General features: G+C 39.0%; 1 protein-coding gene across 1 annotated transcript in view; it reads left to right on the forward strand.

Moving 5' to 3' along the window:
* LOC120872594 (LIM domain containing preferred translocation partner in lipoma) overlaps positions 1–18,380 on the forward strand; it is a 741,069-nt gene that overhangs the window by 542,056 nt on the left and 180,633 nt on the right. Inside the window, exon 8 of the mRNA XM_040253102.1 lies at positions 10,603–10,729. Within this exon, the coding sequence (XP_040109036.1) occupies positions 10,603–10,729 (127 nt within the window). The remainder of the gene's footprint in view (positions 1–10,602; positions 10,730–18,380) is intronic.

The raw sequence follows: 18,380 nt of genomic DNA on the forward strand, positions 1-18,380 counted from the left end.
AAAGCAAATTGTCCCCACTTCACGTTCTTCCTCTTCTGGCTCTGTATCTGAAAATGCTAAAGATAAGACTGAAATCTCATGTCTTGCATAGTAGTTCATTTTTTAGGGGCCATTCATTTTTTACTATATTCTACTTATTTAATTTTAAAATATTAAAGAAAAATATTGACTCAGTAATCCATCATCCTAACATAAGCTGTTAAAATTTTCATATTTGTTTTTTTCCAGTATCTCTTTTTTCTTTATACTTACAAACACACGGGCACTCCTACATATATGTTTGTATACATTTGTTATTATCAGCATACATGTTCCGTCTCTTCATTCATGTCCAACTCTTCGCAATCGTAGGGATGGTAAGCCCACCAGTCTCCTCTGTGCATAGGGTTCTCCAGGCAGGAATACTGGAGTGGGTTGCCATGCCCTCTTCCAGGGCATCTTCCCAACCCAGGGATCAAATCTGTCTCCTGCATTACAGGCAGATTCTTTACTGTTAAGCCACAAGGGAAGATTACTGTTTTAATGTCGGTCTTTTTTTTTTAACATGATAATGACTAGAATTGTGAAACAATCTAAAAATGTAACAATAAGAAATTGATAAGGCCCTAGTGAATTAGAACCCTGGTCAAGGCCAAAGCCCTGGTAAGAGAAACACTAAGATGTCTGGTTGAAGATGGCTTTTCTGCGGGGCAGCGCATGGAAAGCAGTGCATTGTCATAATTCTTTCCTTCCTGATGTTTGAGCAACTAGCCCTTTGCATTGTTCCAGGCAACCAAATAAAGATGAAATATCTTTACAACCAAAGTCACTGCCGGGTACTAGTGGAGCACAGCAAAGAGCAAGACCTGGTTTTGTTTGAAAACACAACCTTGAATAATAGTTCATCCCATTCATCAAACATCTATGCGTTGAGTCTCGTTGAGGTGAAAATTACCAATGGAAATAACATCTTGTCATTGCCCTGCCTTTGTTAAGTCAAATCCCTTCTGCATAACACACAAAAAGCCTAATTAATGGAGCAAAGAAATGCAGGTAGGTTTTAGCTGTAGTGCTGTGGAAATGGTTTCTATTAGCCTTGTACAGGAATCAGTTTGCTGGGGATGTTAGCACTTGCCACAGAGGCCACTGGCTTTCTCCTGTAAGGAAGGCCTGCCTTCTTAAAGGATAAAAGTATGGAGAATATGGGAGTCTGGAGAGAAAGAGCAGTGAAATGAGAATTATGAAACTGGTTGGCAAGAGATCTTTGCTTTCCCTTCTTCCTGACCCTGAATATCTAGGGCTGCTGCTTCTCACTTTTCATAGCAGCCTACCAAGTGGGAGAGCATCCATGGACATGCCGTTTCTGCTTGGAGCTCATCTAGGCAGGAAAACATACGGAGGCTGCTTCCTTCTGAATAACCAAACATGAGCTCTGCTTTACTGTTTATCTTTGATGCCAAAGGCTAAGATGTCAACAGTGTGACAATTTGGAGAACCAGCATAGCATACCTTCACCAAATGTCAGGTATTTCAAGGTTTATAGTTTTAAAGACTGAGGAATTACATCTCTCGCTACAATAATTAATGTGAAATTCAAATAGACTACATTAGACTGAAGTAATTTATCAACAAATAGAAGACTCAAGAGTTACTATTACTCTACAAACCTTCCACTTCCAAGAAGACAACCATCTTAGTTAGTGGTTTGTAAGTTGTCCCTTCTGGTAATTGTAACTGTCATTTAATATTTCATAAAGCTTCTTCATATGATTTAGATATTATTATCTTCCAATTTATAGATGAAAAAGTCTAATGGAGAAACAAATCCATGGGGACTTGAAATGGTGCTCTGGACGTCAGGCCCAGGAATAAGGATGCTCAAAGTCGGGACATTCTTGAGGTCACCCTGACACATGGGGACGGGGAGGGATGGGTGTGGAGGGAAGCCACTTTCAGCTCAGGCTACATCACCATAATGCCCTGGTTTGCAAACACAACGGGCCTTAGTGGACACTTAGCACTTTCCCCAGGATTCAGTGACATCCAGTAACTCCACCATGCTATCATTCAGGCTTATCAGGCCTTGCCTATGTCTCCAAATTTGGCCTAAGAAGAGTGATTTAGGGGCATCAATACATGGCATGAGAAAAGGAGTATGAAAAAGAGATTATAAGAAAACCAAGTTTTTGAAAGTTGAGAACTAACTGGCATGGATTTCCAAGCTAGAATCAAAAGTTTAAAGTCAGGTTTTCTAGTGGTCTTCTTTGTGCCTTTAACCATTCATTCTCTAAGAAAATGGGCCTTAGGAATAGAAGAGCTAAGAGCATGCCTTTCTGCTCCCGTGAAGCTGTAAGGAACGTTTCACTTGTGGGTTTCTCATTGTTAATAGAAGAACTACCTATTCTTCTCCTGCTCCTTCCTTCTGTGTGACCCATCCGTTGCTTTAAAGATGAAGCAGGGTGAGTGTTCAGCCCATCTTCTGCCCTTGGCCTGAAGGGCTGCTCCACTGACTAAGCAGTGAGATGCTGAGCATAGAGTGTGATAATTCAGTGAGAGTCAGAAAGTAGAAGCAGCCTCAGGAAATTACAAACTGCAAACTTGACATAGTTAAATAGGGGGAGAAAAAAGAGCAAAAATATCAGAAATATATTTTTTTTCTGGCAGGCTTTCAGCTCCAAAACGGGACTAATTCTACCTTTTGAAAGAAGATAATTTCAATGTTTCTTTTTTCAAGAACACATAATTGAAGTTATTTTCCCTCTGAGAGAAGGAACCTCTTGTACATCATTGCAAATGGACAAGAAAAATGAACAGCTCTGGTACCCAGAGTGATAGAGTATTCATTATCATGTAATCTCCATCTTGGCTGCCTTTTCCTGGTGTCGTAACTGCCTGGGCAGTGCTTTTCTGGTAAGGTTAAGATTTTCACTAAGTTCAAGTTACCCAGCACTCTGTAACTAGGAAATCAACATCAGAGAAGGTCTCATGGAAGAAAAATGGCCCATGCTGAGGTCAATATCAGAGTAACTCAGAGTCTAACATGATGACTGATTAAGTAGCCATTTTGTAACATGGATCCTTAGCACATGTTTTGAAATAATTAAACTGGTGATAACAAAGATTCAAGGAGGCAGGTATTCTCGTAGAGCTCTCTGCTGTTTGCACCTTAGTGTATGCAGTTTGCCATGCTTCCTTTTCTCTTTGGGAGGGACAGAATTCTGCTTTCTCTACCCAAGAAGGAGTAGTGGTAGGAAAGGGTGGTTAACCTTTGTATGTTCTTGATATCATGCCCCATGTGTAGTGAAAGTTCTGTAGGCTGCAGAAACCCTGTGACCTGCCAGCTGCTTAGTCAGATTCAGAATGCTGAATGAAGTTCTAGATTGTTTCAGGAGATGCTGATAAGTAGTTTAAGTCCTCCTGTAAGTGGAAATCTCTGTGATAATGAGGTTTCCACTTACTCAGTGTGTGTCAGTTTTTAATAAACTACAGAGTATCTGTAAATATGAATATCTGTGATTTCACTATAAGTATCTGTAATGTTGTGTCCCTTTCATATTATAGGCACAAAAGTGTGATAGGCTCAAAGGAATCTTTGAAAACACCATTTTACACATAAAGATACCGAGGTTCAGGGAATAGAAATGATTTGATCAAAATGACTGGACAAGTTAAAGGTGGAACTAAGATTAGAGAGATAAATAGGTCTTTTGTACTGAATAGTTTTTGATGTAAGAAAATATAAAACATTTCAAATATGATGAAGTCCTATACAAATATGATAGAGAGTCTCATTTGTGTTGTTCTTAATCTGGCAGAGGTTTCTTTTGCTCACCAAGCAGATTCTGTCCATGTGCATTTTGTTTACAGAAACTGCCCTTATTTCTTCACAGTGTCATCCATAACCTTTACCAGGGGCCTAGATCCAAATTTGGCTACCATATTCATATTAAGCCTTCCCTGAAATGATAAGTAGATGGGCTCCTAGCAAGACAAGAACCATGGCAGAAAAGAGCCTGATGTAGATACTTGGACATTTTCTGTTTCCTATCATGTTTGTGTCAGGGGAAAAAAAAAAAACAAAAACTTTTTTTCATGTCTAAGGAAAAAGTTTTCATTGTAGACAAATGGAAAATATAAATAAAAAGACTGTAAACCACTGGCCCATCACTCTTTAACCATTAACTTCTGAGTGTATATCTTTACAGTCTCCCTTCAGTAAGTTGGAGGCAGGCAAGCCTAGGAAGTAGATGATTCTCCTCCAGGAGTGAGCTCCCCTCCTTCCTATCTTTCATATGGTCATATCTAACTTCAAGGGAGAATGGAAAATAGTCTAGCTATGAGCTCAGAAGGAAGGGGAAACACATTTTGGTGAGAAGTTAGCAAATTTACTTAGTAAATACCAGTTCTTTTAAGGCATATTAACCATTAAATTGCTCAGAAATAGCATGATGTCTGGTTGCAATTTTTAAGGAATGAATCATTGGCTTTGGTGTTTGAGGTGTTCATCAAAGACATACTTAAGAAGCATGACTTTAGTAAAATCAACCCACCATTTTCAGTTCAGTTCAGTTCAGGTCATGTCCAACTCTTTGTGACCCCATGGACTACAGCATGCCAGACTTCCCTGTCCATCACCAACTCCCGGAGCCTACTCAAACTCACATCCATTGCGCCAGTGTTGCCATCCAACCATCTCATCCTCTGTCATCCCCTTCTCCTCCTGCCTTCAATCTTTGCAAGCATCAGGGTCTTTTCCAATAAGTTGGTTCTTCGCATCAGGTAGGCAAAGTATTGGAGTTTCAGCTTCACCATCTGTCTTTACAATGAATACTCAGGGTTTATTTCCTTTAGAATTGACTGGTTTGACCTCCTTGCAGTCCAAGAGACTCTCAAGAGTCTTCTTCAACACCACAGTTCAAAAGCATCAATTCTTTGGTGCTCAGCTTTCTTTATAGTCCAACTCTCACATCCATACATGACTACTGGAAAAATGAAAACTTTCACTAGACAGACCTTTGTTGGTAAAGTAATGTCTCTGCTTTTTAATAAGCTGTCTAGGTTGGTCATAGCTTTTCTTCCATGGAGCAAGCATCTTTTAATTTCATGGCTGCAGTCACCATCTGCAGTGATTTTGGAGCCCTCAAAAATAGTCTCTCATGGTTTCCATCATTTCCTCATCTGTTTGCCATGAAGTGATGGGACCGGATGCCACGATCTTAGTTTTCTGAATGTTGAGCTTTAAGCTAACTTTTTCACTCTTCTTTCACTTTCATCAGGAGGCTCTTTAGTTCTTCTTTGCTTTCTGCCATAAGGGGGGTGTCATTTGCATATCTGAGGTTATTGATATTTCTCCTGGCAATCTTGATTCCAGCTTGTGCTTCATCCAGCCCTGAGTTTCATATGATGTACTCTTCATACAAGTTAAATAAGCAGGGTGACAATATGCAGTCTTGATGTACTCCTTTCCTGATTTGGAACCAGTCTATTGTTCAATGTCCAGTTCTAACTGTTGCTTCTTGACCTGCATACTGGAGGAACAGGATGGGGAAACCACTTTCTCCCCGAAAAATTCATCAAAAGATCATTTGAATGCTGAGAGCAACTTCAACAAAACAACTTCTGAACACTGGCAGAGGATACCCGGCACCCAGAAAGGCAGCCCATTCTCTTTGAAAGGAGATAGGACAAAATATAAGACCAAAAAAAGGGAGACCATTTTAAATCTCCTCAGTTCAGTTCAGTCGGCTCTTTGTGACCCCATGGACTGCAGCACACCGGGCTTCCCTGTCCATCACCAACTCCCAGAGCTTGCTCAAACTCATGTCCATCGAGTCGGTGATGCCATCCAGCCATCTCCTAATGGTTGTCTGTTGCCTGAAACAGTCTTGAGTTTGAGCACAGTCCATTTCTCTAGCCTCATCCTAGCTCTGTTCTTCCTCTATTTCTTAACATTTTTGCTAAGAATGTTTGGTCTTTTGTGCATATTGTTCTTGCAATATCTTTACTTTTTTCTCTTTTTTCCTTTTCTTTTTTTCTTTCTCTCTCTTTTCTTTCTCCCTTTCTCTCACCACACCTCCCCCCCCCACCCCGCCCACGGCTTTGTCTTCCTTTTTTTTCACCTGGTGAAATCCAGTTTATCCTTTAATCTCAAACTAAATAGTCACCTCCTTTCTGGCAGTGTTCAGCTGTCTCAGAACACTGAATTCATACTTGTTTTTTCATACTTACACTTTACTGTAATTGCCTATTTTCATGTCTCTTTCTTCCTAAACTGAGTTGTCAGAGGCATGAATCCTGAATAATTTGACTTTATAATAATAGTGCTTAGCACTTGGCATTTCCTTAGGAAAAGTATGTTAAGAGAATTTTGAAGGAGTTCTCTGAAGTTTACTTCTCAATAACTCATCTGTGGATCATGTAATTTTTTTTCACCTTTACTAGGAGGTCCAGGCATTTCAAAGAACACACATGTTAGTGATTAATATTGATACTTATAAGAATATCTCTTCCCTAGAAAAGGTTAAAGACTGTGTTTATACTTGTTTTGCAGTGCTTTTGTTTCACTATTTAGCAGTAAGCCTCCACTCTGAAAGAGATGTTTGCTTTTAAATAATACAATCAATAGATTAAAATCCAAATGACTATAGAATAATAGAGCTAGAAGTGCTCAGAGACAACAATGTCGAAGCCCAGAGAGGTTTTGAAGTGGAGCCGAAACACACCTGGTCTCAGTCAGGGCTCTGCTATCTTTCAGAGCTGGTACTTCACACAAAATTGCTCATTTTCCTTCTCTGAGCCTCAGTTTCCTCATCCATAAAAAGGGATCATATATCACACAAGCCTGTTGTATAAACATTTGCGATTACATATATGTGGAAGCAGGCACTTTGAGAAAGGTCATATAGATACAAGGAATTATTATGTCACAATGAGTATACCACTGATACTATTCACATTTCTACTTTTGAAGACATAAAAAACAAAAAAGGCATCACACACCTTGCCAGCCCTCTCTCACCCCTACTTAAAAATTTTCAATTGTGGTCTATTGCCCAGACATGATTTTAGAAACTGCTTATTTTAAAAAATGAATCAGACAGTTATTAATTTTTCCTAGGATGTGTTGAGTTCTAAGCAAGACAGAAATTGAAAGGGGTCTCTTCATCCCAATGAGAAAAGTACTATAAACTACTACTTTGAGATTTGAACCTTGAAGAAAGTCCTGAGCTGTATTTTTCTGAGTATGAGAGACAACTGGGAAGAACCTGAGGTTTTACCAGTATGTTCCACAGATTTTGAGCATTAACCACTGGAGACAGCACATGTGGAGAGCTCTATAGCCAAAAAAGACCCAGAAACACTGAAAGAGATGATCTCTTGGGGTCTTTAGTCATAAGAAGAAAGAAAGATAGTCTTAAGTCATGTCTAACTCTTGCGACTCCATGGACTGTAGACTCCACTATCCATGGAACTCTCCAGGCTAGGATACTGGAGTGGGTTGTCATTTCCTTCTCCAGGGGATCTTCCCAACCCATGGATTGAACCCAGGTCTCCCACATTGCCGGGAGATTCTTTACCAACTGAGCTATGTGGGAAAACACTTTATTCAAAAGAAATACTAAGATTCCAGGATGCCATTATATGAGATTAGAATCTAAAAGAAAAGAAACTTTCCAAATGTGTTACTTCAGAAACAGTATCAAAAACAAATAGGAAGGAGTATTTGTAGAATAAAAGAAATAATAGACACATTTTTTCCGCTCAAAATCGGTGAAACACTGTCATGGTAAGTATTTTGAAATTAGACCTCTGCTTGAAATGTATGTTCTTAAAGATAGAATCTGAACTGCTGGCTTAGATTTACAGAGGACAAACTTGGTTCTCTTTCTTTGTTTATATGAAAAGGAAAGCAAGGAGATATTAGGGCCAAACAATGATAAATTGTGTCTATTCTCTGGGGGTTGGGCTGGAAACAGGAATTATGAGATTTTCTTTACTAGCTGTTGATTTAAATTAAAACAGCCACAACCATTAACATTTCATGCTTTTCTAGCATTTTTCTCTATGGAAAGTAATGTTTGGTTTAAAAAAATGCATAGAGTTTTAGAGCCAGGTAATACCTAATTTGGTGTGTAAGTTCTCTCTTAATTGCAGACCTGCAAAAAATATATATATATAGATAATTTTCCTATCTCGTCTTCATTGTTGTCACCTGTATGGGGATAGTCCTTTCCCTCTGAGGCAGGTTGGGGGATCCAGAGTCCCTTTGTTGCCATGGCTTGAAAGTAGTAGTTAAGCTCTATTTAGCATGAAAATCAAGTTGCCTGCATGAATCCTCAGTCATATCAGTTGTGTCCAACTCTGTGAACCCATGGACTGTAGCCCACAAGGCTCCTCTGTCCATGGTATTTTGCTGGCAAGAATACTGGAGTGGGTTGCCATTTCCTGCACCAGGGGATCTTCCTGATCCAGGGATTGAACCCACGTCTCCTGTGTCTCCTGCACTGCAGGCAGATTCTTCACCAGTGAGCCACCAGGGAAGCCCCAAAATCAAGTTATCTTAATTCTCACAAAGACTGTGAGGTAGCATTCCCAAGCCCATTTTACAGAAGAAGATCTGAAGTTCAGAAAGGTTCACAGGCTCACTTTGTTAAAGCACTATCTCCAACCATAATGCCACTGCTGCGCCATATATTCCTTCACTGTCATTGGCCACAGTAACTTTATGTTCTTATAGGAATATTTCTCTAAAATTTCCGTAAAAGTTGATAGCATATATGAGCAATTTGAAATGTAATAGTACTAGCAAATCACTCCAATGTTCATATCTGCATATATCCCCACCAATATAGTATGCTTTTTGTAAAGAATCATTAGTGTGTGTTTCTCACCCTCACTGGACTCAAGTCCTCTCAAAGGCAAAGACTGTGTCTAACACATCCTTATGTTTGTGGAGGGTACACAAATAGACCCTGTAAAAATGTGTGGATAAACTAATAAGCTAAAGAAATGTGAATGAGTCAAGAGCTTCTTTAACCTCACACTAACTCTATAGAACAGACATTGTTTGCAGCTTAGAGAAGGCCCTGAGATTAATATTTAATGTTCTTAGGATAAATGAGTAAATCTAAGATGGGCTCTTGTCCTGGCTTTACCTTAATTAGCCCTGCCCTGATCTTTTGGGGCATCAATTTCTTTACCTCACAATGAGTAGTGAGGTAATGATTCTGCAAGTTCCAGATGAAAGATAATTATAGAGTAAAAGGTCAAATAGGTACTGATCAACAATTTCACATGTATTTAGTTTAGAAGGCATTTCATGCCTTAGACATAACACAAATAATTAATAGCCCTCTTGGTTGTTGAAATAAATTCTGGTAATATAATAATGAAACTTTTCTACAGGGATATGTACTTCGAGGGATTTTCACATCCAAGAACTCATTTGATATAGTAAAGACAATGTGTGAATGAATATGCAGCTTCAAATTTTGTTGAATTGATTCTTATAAACTAGTCATGAAAGGAGAAACTTGGTCAACAATTTTAAGACTGGATAAACATCACGGAATTGCATTCCCTATCTCAGTTCTTCCCCTTAGCCACAGGAAACATCATCACTGTTATTTCTAAACTTATAACAATCTTTCTGTTTTTAATACTTTGATTGAAGATACTGGGGTATGCTATCAGGAATGGTCAAAGTTAGATTATAGGCAAAGGAAAATATAAGAAATTCCCTCTCATTTACATAGCAAGCTATTTTGCATCTGGTAGGTTCTTGGCTGATCACCTCAGGTATTCTTTCACTTGACCCTTGATTCCCTCACGTTGCTTTCATCCAGGTGCATCCATCTGTTGAACACCAACCCAGCGTTTAATGCTGGTGATCTACTTTCTCGTTTGATATGTTTGTTTGCAGTGCAGGAGTAGTCTAGTGGGGTGTGGGTGTGGGGGACACTTAACCTCCTTAACTGGAACACAAGTTTCTTCACATTCTGGATGCCATGTATCCAATAATATTCATCTTCTATCTTATCTCAAGCTTTACATATGGTCTCAAAATATACAACTGCCAGGAGCTCCTAAGCCACTTGGTTTTTTCCTCACCTAAATGTAAGATACTTCAACCCGTATGTTTCCTCTCCTTCAGCTAAATAAGTTCTAATCTGTGTTGACACCTCTCCTCTGGAATTCTTCCTCTCATTCCAGAGTCCCCTTTGTGCCCCAGTTGTGCACTTTCTACAATCACTTTATCATTAATTATTAGGGTGCCTATATCTCTTGCTTGACTGTAAGCTGCATAAGGGAAGAGACTGAATATATTCATCCTTTTTTTTTTTGTACAAATATACAACTGGCACATAGTGACTGCTTGCAATTGTTGAATGAAATGCAGCTCTATTCTTTATAAACATGAATTTCTAAAGCCTGATAGATGGCTTATCTAGATAAGGCAAGTGAATAAAGTGGTACTTTCAAGGTCAGACCTTGAATAGCTGATAAAACCAATCAATCCTAAACCCAGGCCTTCTAATAGCCCTGTCCAGTGCAAACACTACCTGGTTGCCTTGGTTGATGTCTAGATTGACCTTAAAGAACTCTGTGTTTTCTGCCTTTCAGGGTGGACCAACAGGGCCCATGGGACCTCCAGCTGCACCCTCCTCATTCCGCCCTGAAGATGAGCTCGAGCACCTGACCAAGAAGATGCTGTATGACATGGAAAATCCACCCGCCGATGAATACTTTGGTGAGTGGGGTCTAGGACTGACTTCCGAAGTAAAGGTTCTGTTCTGTTTTCCTTAATCAGTAATTAGGAATAGTATCAGCTCCACTGGTAGAGGCTTTGAGTCTTGATGCACTGGAGTTGGTACGCATGTGCACTCACCTGAGTATTCTGGATACTGCTTTGTGAAACTGCTGTAAATGTGATATCTGTTTAGCTTGGACTAAAATTTCAGGAGTTATGCAGAGTTTCTTGAATTCAAATTTTATTTTAAAAGTTAATATTTGACAATTTATTAGCTTCTCATTAGGCAGAGATAGGGTTTCTGTGTGGGTTCAGGAAAATGGAAGACATTCATTTACAAGATTGGGAATTGGGTGGTATCTAAACTCTTTGCTCTTAATTTTTTCCCCCTATTTAGGAAGAGTTTATCTCTTTGTTTTTGTTTGTTTTGTTTTTACTTCTCCTCAAAACCTGTGAAAAATTATCAATGGTTAATCCATCCAGTCCATTAGTGTAACGTCAATTTATAAATTATATGCCAATTGCTGCTGCTGCTGCTAAGTCCCTTCAGTCATGTCCGACCCCATAGACGGCAGCCCACCAGGCTCCCCCATCCCTGGGATTCTCCAGGCAAGAACACTGGAGTGGGTTGCCATTTCCTTCTCCAGTGCATGAAAGTGAAAAGTGAAAGTGAAGTCACTCAGTCGTGTCCAACTCTTCGCGACCCCATGGACTGCAGCCTACCAGGCTCTTCCATCCATGGGGTTTTCCAGGCAAGAGTACTAGAGTGGGGTGCCATCGCCTTCTCCGAATGCCAATTATGAGGTATTAAAAATACATAACCTGTCCTCAAGGAGGTTGGAATTATTCAGAAAAGGCAAAAAAAGCACACGAATAATTGATAGTCTAGGTATACTAGGTAGAGTTATAAGAGGGACTTAGGTCAAATGTTATAAAATGTAAACGCTCTCTGCATCAAGAACATTGGGAATGCTTTTGAGAAGAATTAATGGCTCTTGAACCTGGACTTGTTAAAGCAGTGCCTTTCAAATTTTCTGTTTCCTCCCTAATCTGTTGGAGATCCATATCTCCACAGAGTATAATTAAAATTAGTTACTAAGAAAATGAAGTAAAAAGAATACAAACTGGAAGACAGAGTTTTAGCATCGTTATATTTAATAGGAATAAATTACTCTATTAAGCTGCTATAATATTTTATAAATACTGTCTGCTTCTGAACTTGTCTCTTCACAGAGTGTCTTAGTCAGCTAGGCATCCATCCACCATTCTGAGTAACCCTGCTCTAAGAACTTCTAGAGAGAGGATATTACATTTTGGGAGCAGTAGGAACAAAGGCAGAGAGGTGGGAAAATTTCCCAGGACTTTTACTTATTCAAATATTTTCTATGTCTTCCCACTTCTTATTTGAGAATATTTAATAACAAGTAAACTGAGGGCACTGGTCCAAACCCACATCATAAATGGACTGGATTAGAATATGAAAAAGTGGCATTTATTTGTATTCAGAAGACAGTGTATCTTAGCTAAAAGAGCATAATAGTGGGGAAAAGAGTCATTCTGATTCCTTTTCTGCCTTCCACCAGCTAAACATATTGGCCTGTTCCTCCACTGCCTCAGCCCCTTTTCCCAAATCAAGAGTGTGAAGCAAATGTTATTTAGTGTTTCTTTCATAGTAAGTTCACTATAGAAACATCATTAATGCAGAGAAGTGTACAAAGCTAAAAGTTAAATGTAAGCTGATGGAGGCTAGCACAAGTGCATCTGTGTGCTGTGTGCTCAGGCGCTTCAGTCATGTCCAACTCTGTGGACTGTAGCCTGCCAGGCTCCTCTGTCCATGGGATTTGCCAGACAATAATAGTGAAGTGGATTGCCATGCCCTCCTCCAAGAAATCTTCCCAACCCAGCAATTGAACTCACATCTCCTGTGTCTCCTGCATTGCAGGTGGACTCTACCCACTGAGCCACCTGGGAAGCCTAGCACAAATGGATAGAGAATAGTATAAAAAAAAAGTCTCTAGTTATATTGAAATACACTAAAAGTATGTTATGCTCTTGTCATTGATATGGGGGAAGAGCTTATATTGCAACCTAAGATAATGTTTGAAAAAAGTTTATTAAAAGTGAAAAATAAGGCCCTTTATTATCTGTATTAAGGTATATCCAAAACAAAAATGCTAACATGCCAAATATGTATGCTTCAATTATCACAACAACAGAATAGATAGAAATAAACAACATTGACCATAGGTTGTAACTGTATTAATGAATATATAATAAGTACTCTGGGAAACATATAATTAAATACTATCTTTGCCTTCAAGAACTGTCCCAGCTCTACTACTTTCTAGCTTAGACAATGCAAACAAATTGTTTACTCTCTATATCATTTTGTTTTGCTGTATTTATAACATGGAAATAATGGCTGTTTTATACTGTTACTGTGAGTATTGAATGAAATATTTATAGAAAACACTTAGTCAAGTTCTTTGCATGTAAAAATATACTCAATAATCAAAGTTATCCCATGCTTTACTTAAGAAAACAAGATATGCCCATTAAAAATCCATTAATAATGCTTGATCTTAAATTGAGTTCCAAGCAAAACTAGAACATATGTCACCAATTGATAAATAATTATTGCCAAATGAATGTTATAAACCATGAGAGGGAATATGGAATAGTGATTAAGTTTTATTGAGTGCTTACAATATGGCAGGACTATTCTATAACATGTACTTTATAAGAATTTGTTCATTTCATCCTTACAGAAAAAGCTATAATCCTGTGAAGTAAATGGTATTATTATTTCCAGATTAGAAAACCAAGGCTCAGAAATGTTAAGTAATCTGCCCAATATCAACAGCTAATAAGTTGCAGGAGTGGATTAAAATCCACTAATGGATTAAAATCCAGGTCTATATATTTTTTTTCTTCTAGAAGCTTTTCCCACAGCTTTATTGAAGTACACAATGAACTTCACATAATTAATGTATATAATTTGGTGGATTTGGATGTATGGATACATGTGTTTTGCCATCACAGCAATTCAGGTAATAAACATATCCATCCCTTCCAAAGTTTAGTCTGGATATTTAAGAAAGGTTTTATGGAGGAGATTAGCTTTGGACAAATGGAAAATAAGAGAAGGTATTCTCTTCTATGTTCGTGTTAAGTCACTTCAGTCTTGTCCAACTCTTGGTGACCCTATGAACTGTAGCCAGCTAGGCTCCTCTGTCCATGGGATTCTCCAGGCAAGAATACTGCTGTGGGTTGCCGTTTCCTCCTCCAGGGATTCTTCTTGACCCAGGGATCAAATCTGTGTCTCCTGTTTCTCCTGCACTTGCAGGCAGGTTCTTTACCACTAGCACCACCAAGTAGATAGAATGAACTACATAGATGTAGAAATTATATAGAAAATATAAATTGAGACCCAGATGATTTAAGGAAAATTACTTTGTATGGAAAACATCCACCAATGAACAGCCTATTATGTGCAGGCCACTCTGCTGGGTAGGTGTTATATGTACATGAAACAAGAGAGACATGGGTCTAATATTTAAAGAAGCTTATTGTCTAATAGAGGATGTGTACAATGTGGCATTTAATTATAAGGCAAGGCAGAAAGTGACAAGTAACTTACTCAAAGTTCAGCCAAATTCCTCTGAGGGTATAGAAGAAAGAGAGAGCAAATTATGAGGCAGGAATGGAAAGTGTTTATAGAGTAGATAAACTTTCTGTTGTTTTTTAAATTATGGTAATAGAGATTTGGAAGTGCAGTGATAGTAAAGAAGTGATGTCATTTCTGATGAGTAGAATTTTAACATAAAAGGGAATAAAATCACTGGAGTGAAGCATCTATGTGGGAAGGAACAAGATATTGGGAAATAAGGTTAGAGAGGTAGGCTGGAACCAATAGCCTAAAGACCGAGTATTTTATCTTATGTAATGAGTCCCACACATTGAGATAAAAGGTTATGAGAACTATTTTATGAAATGTGGTTAGGACTATGGTTTCCAAAGCCAGAATGCCTTTTCTACCTCTCATGGTAGGTAAAAGCAGGAAGCAAAGGATGAGTTAACAGGACTGTGGTTTACTCTTCTATTCTTTAAACATTAAATATTTCCGAGCACATTCACACCTGCCTCTGTGCTGGGTGCCAGGGACAACGAGATGCAGGATCTCTGCCCTCAGGGGACCCACAAGTTCCTGGGAAGGATGGGAGAGAGGCAAGCATGTTTGGGATATCAGTGCGGCAAGGAGTGCAGCACTGTGTTGCGTCTGCCAGAGACACTATGTGAGCATACAAGACAGAGTTAAGTCTGTCTGAAGAAGAGGGGAGGAAGGCTATGTATCATGTGTTTGCAACAGAAGGGCCTGACCCAAGAGAGATGAATAAGAGTCATCTCTTGTTCTCTATCAGAATTTTACCTTAGTTCCATTCTGGGCTGGAAATAGCATTGTTAATCACCACCTTAAAAGAATTTCTCACTCTTGCATTAACATTGCCAGCCTTACCTCAGCTGCTCACTTTTTCTATCAATTTGCCTATTTAATGCTGAAATTTTCATTGGCACTATAGCTGATTTGCTGAAGGTCATGAAGAGCTTTCATGTCAAAGATCTCCTATTAGATTGTGAGCTATACCAGTGAGTGAGAGGGAACAAAATGTAAATAAATGGCATCAATGGAAAAGGTTCCCCTGGGGTCATGTTGGTTCTCCTCTGTGCAACTCCTAGTTTCTTTTTCCTTAAGTGGAATAATTTATGAATATATTTGGTTTTTTGTTTTGTTTTGTTTTTCATTATGGAGTTTCCCATCAGTTTTATCACGTTTTCTTTATTTAAAGAACTATCATTATGGTATGTTCAGAGTGGGGAAGGGATATCAAAAGGTCACCTCATGGATGACTTGAGTACAAAGGAGAAAAGATACCTTCACAAATAGAGTTTGGAAACTTTTTTAATGCAAGTGATGAAACTTAGCATCACCAGTACTGGGACAAACTGACATGTGCCAGCTGATATGATGTAGTAGAAAGTATACAGCATTGTCTATGTAATAGTCTTGTGGAAATATGTAACTTGAATCTAACCATTAAGAAATAGACAAATTTAGATGATATGCCATTCTTAAAGACAATTGTCTTGAATTCTTTAAAAATGTCAGTGTTAGACTATTGAAGATTAAAGAAGATGAAAAATACATGTCATTCAAATGCAGGGCATACATCTTGATTGGATCTGGATCAAAAATCAGGGCATTTGGGGAGAGGTTAAGAAATTTAAATATGAACTATATATTAGATAATAAAATATCAGTGTCAATTTTGTGGGTATAGTGGCATTGGTGTATAAGACAGTATCCTTGTTGTCTGGAACAAATGCTGAAGTATTTAGAGTGAACTGTCATTATGTCAGCAAATTAGTTTGAAACAGGTAGATTGATGTAAAGATACTGTGAGGAGGGCAGACTCTTTTCAGATTATAACAACTAGAGATAATATAACTACACAGTACACCCTTTCTCCCCACAAAAGTATTGAAGCCTGCCACAGATGAATTATCTTTTTATATACATGCTGTGTGGCATGTAGGATCTTGGTTCCTCAACCAGGCATCAAATCTGTGCTCCCTAGTGTGGAAGCAATAGAGCCCTAACTATGGGACCACTAGGAAATTGCCATAAATGAATTGTCTTAACACTCCCTTCTTGGGCAGGAGGAGTAAAGAATCATTCCTGTGTCTTCTAAATTTGACTGTTTGAAAATTCCTCTTTCTTATGTATCTATTTCTTTATTTTCTACTGGACACATACCCTTTCTATTGTTGGTGAGATGATAAGCATTGTGGTGGTGATGACCAAAGCTGATGTTTACCTAAAGCTCTCCAAGTTTAAAAAGGCTATTCACAGTCATGGTCTGACTGATAGACCTGATCATGACCTGATGTAAAGAGCCAACTCATTGGAAAAGACCCTGATGCTGCGAAAGATTGAGGGTAGGAGGAGAAAGGGGCGACAGAGGATGAGATGGTGGGATTGCATCACCGACTCAATGGACATGAGTTTGAGCAAACTCTGGGAGATAGTGAAGGACAGGGAAGCTTGGCGTGCTGCAGTCCATGGCGTTGCAAAGAGTTGAACATGACTGAGCAACTGAACAACTACAATAAAAATGATGTTTTTCTTTTTCTGATGAAGAAACCTGAGTTCAAGTTACACAGTATAACTTTTTGGATTTGGACTTACTCGTCTCATCTTAAGTTCATTCTGATTCGTTACCATTGCAAAAAGATGTAAGCTGTCCCTGTAGTTAACTACTCCTGTCTCTTACCACTCTTTCCCAGGGCTTCTGTAGCTCTGACTTCATTGTCACTGGCAATATACTTTGACTGTCTTTAACTCCTGAATTAACTGGTGTGACTAAGCATAGACTTTTTGCCATGGCTCAGATACATACTCTGGAGAGATAGCCCACCTAATACCGCTCTATCAACTACTTGAGTTGACTGTTGACCTCAAAGGAAGTAAATCACTGATAGCTACAACTCATCTCATTTTCTCAAGCCATTTCTTGATAAAATATTACAAGCTAGAACTTTCAACTGATCTCAGCTGAATTTTTTATAATTATTTCATCCGAAAAGGTGCTAGTTTTGGTGTTCCATTGCCCCTCCTTTTCCATCTTCGTCAAAAACTGCAACTGTTACATTACAGTATTAGCTAAATGCTGCCAAAGGTGAACCATAAGAAAGCAGTATGATCAGTCCCGATCTTTGAAGGGAAGATAGTCTTTCATGTTCTGAACATTTTGCATCTACTGGACTTGAAATTAAAAGACGCCTACTCCTTGGAAGAAAAGTTATGACCAACCTAGATAGCATATTCAAAAGCAGAAACATTACTTTGCTGACTAAGGTCCATCTAGTCACAGCTATGGTTTTTCCAGTGGTCATGTATGGATGCAAGAGTTGGACTGTGAAGAAAGCTGAGCACTGAAGAATTAATACTTTTGAACTGTGGTGTTGGAGAAGACTCTTGAGAGTCCCTTGAACTGCAAGGAGATCCAACCAGTCCATTCTAAAGGAGATCAGCCCTGGGTGTTCTTTGGAAAGAATGATGCTAAAGCTGAAACTCCAGTACTTTGGCCACCTCATGCGAAGAGTTGACTCATTGGAAAAGACTCTGATGCTGGGAGGGATTGGGGGCAGGAGGAAAAGGGGTGACAGAGGATGAGATGGCTGGATGGCATCACTGACTCGATGGACGTGAGTCTGAGTGAACTCCGGGAGTTGGTGATGGACAGGGAGGCCTGGCATGCTGAGATTCACGGGGTCGCAAAGAGTCGGACATGACTGAGCGACTGAACTGAACTGAACTGGACATGAATTTTGGCTATATCAGATTCCCAAGTGTCTTTCTATTAACAGGGGTGTACTTGAATAGGCCTTGAACACTATTTTGTAGGGGAGAGAGAGGAAATATAGAAGTAAGTTGAAGTAGGAGAAGTTCTCTTTTAATTCAGTTAACCACACAACAGATCCGTAGCTCAGATCATTTGCAAGGCTACAGGCCTTGTTTCAAGTGCTTGCATCTTGGAGCAACCTGTTTCCCTGGGCAACTAGAAAACCGTGTTTATGCTAGAAGAGACTC

Source organism: Oryx dammah, unplaced genomic scaffold (assembly GCF_014754425.2).
Source record: "Oryx dammah isolate SB20612 unplaced genomic scaffold, SCBI_Odam_1.1 HiC_scaffold_2, whole genome shotgun sequence".
Taxonomy (NCBI): Eukaryota; Metazoa; Chordata; class Mammalia; order Artiodactyla; family Bovidae; genus Oryx; species Oryx dammah.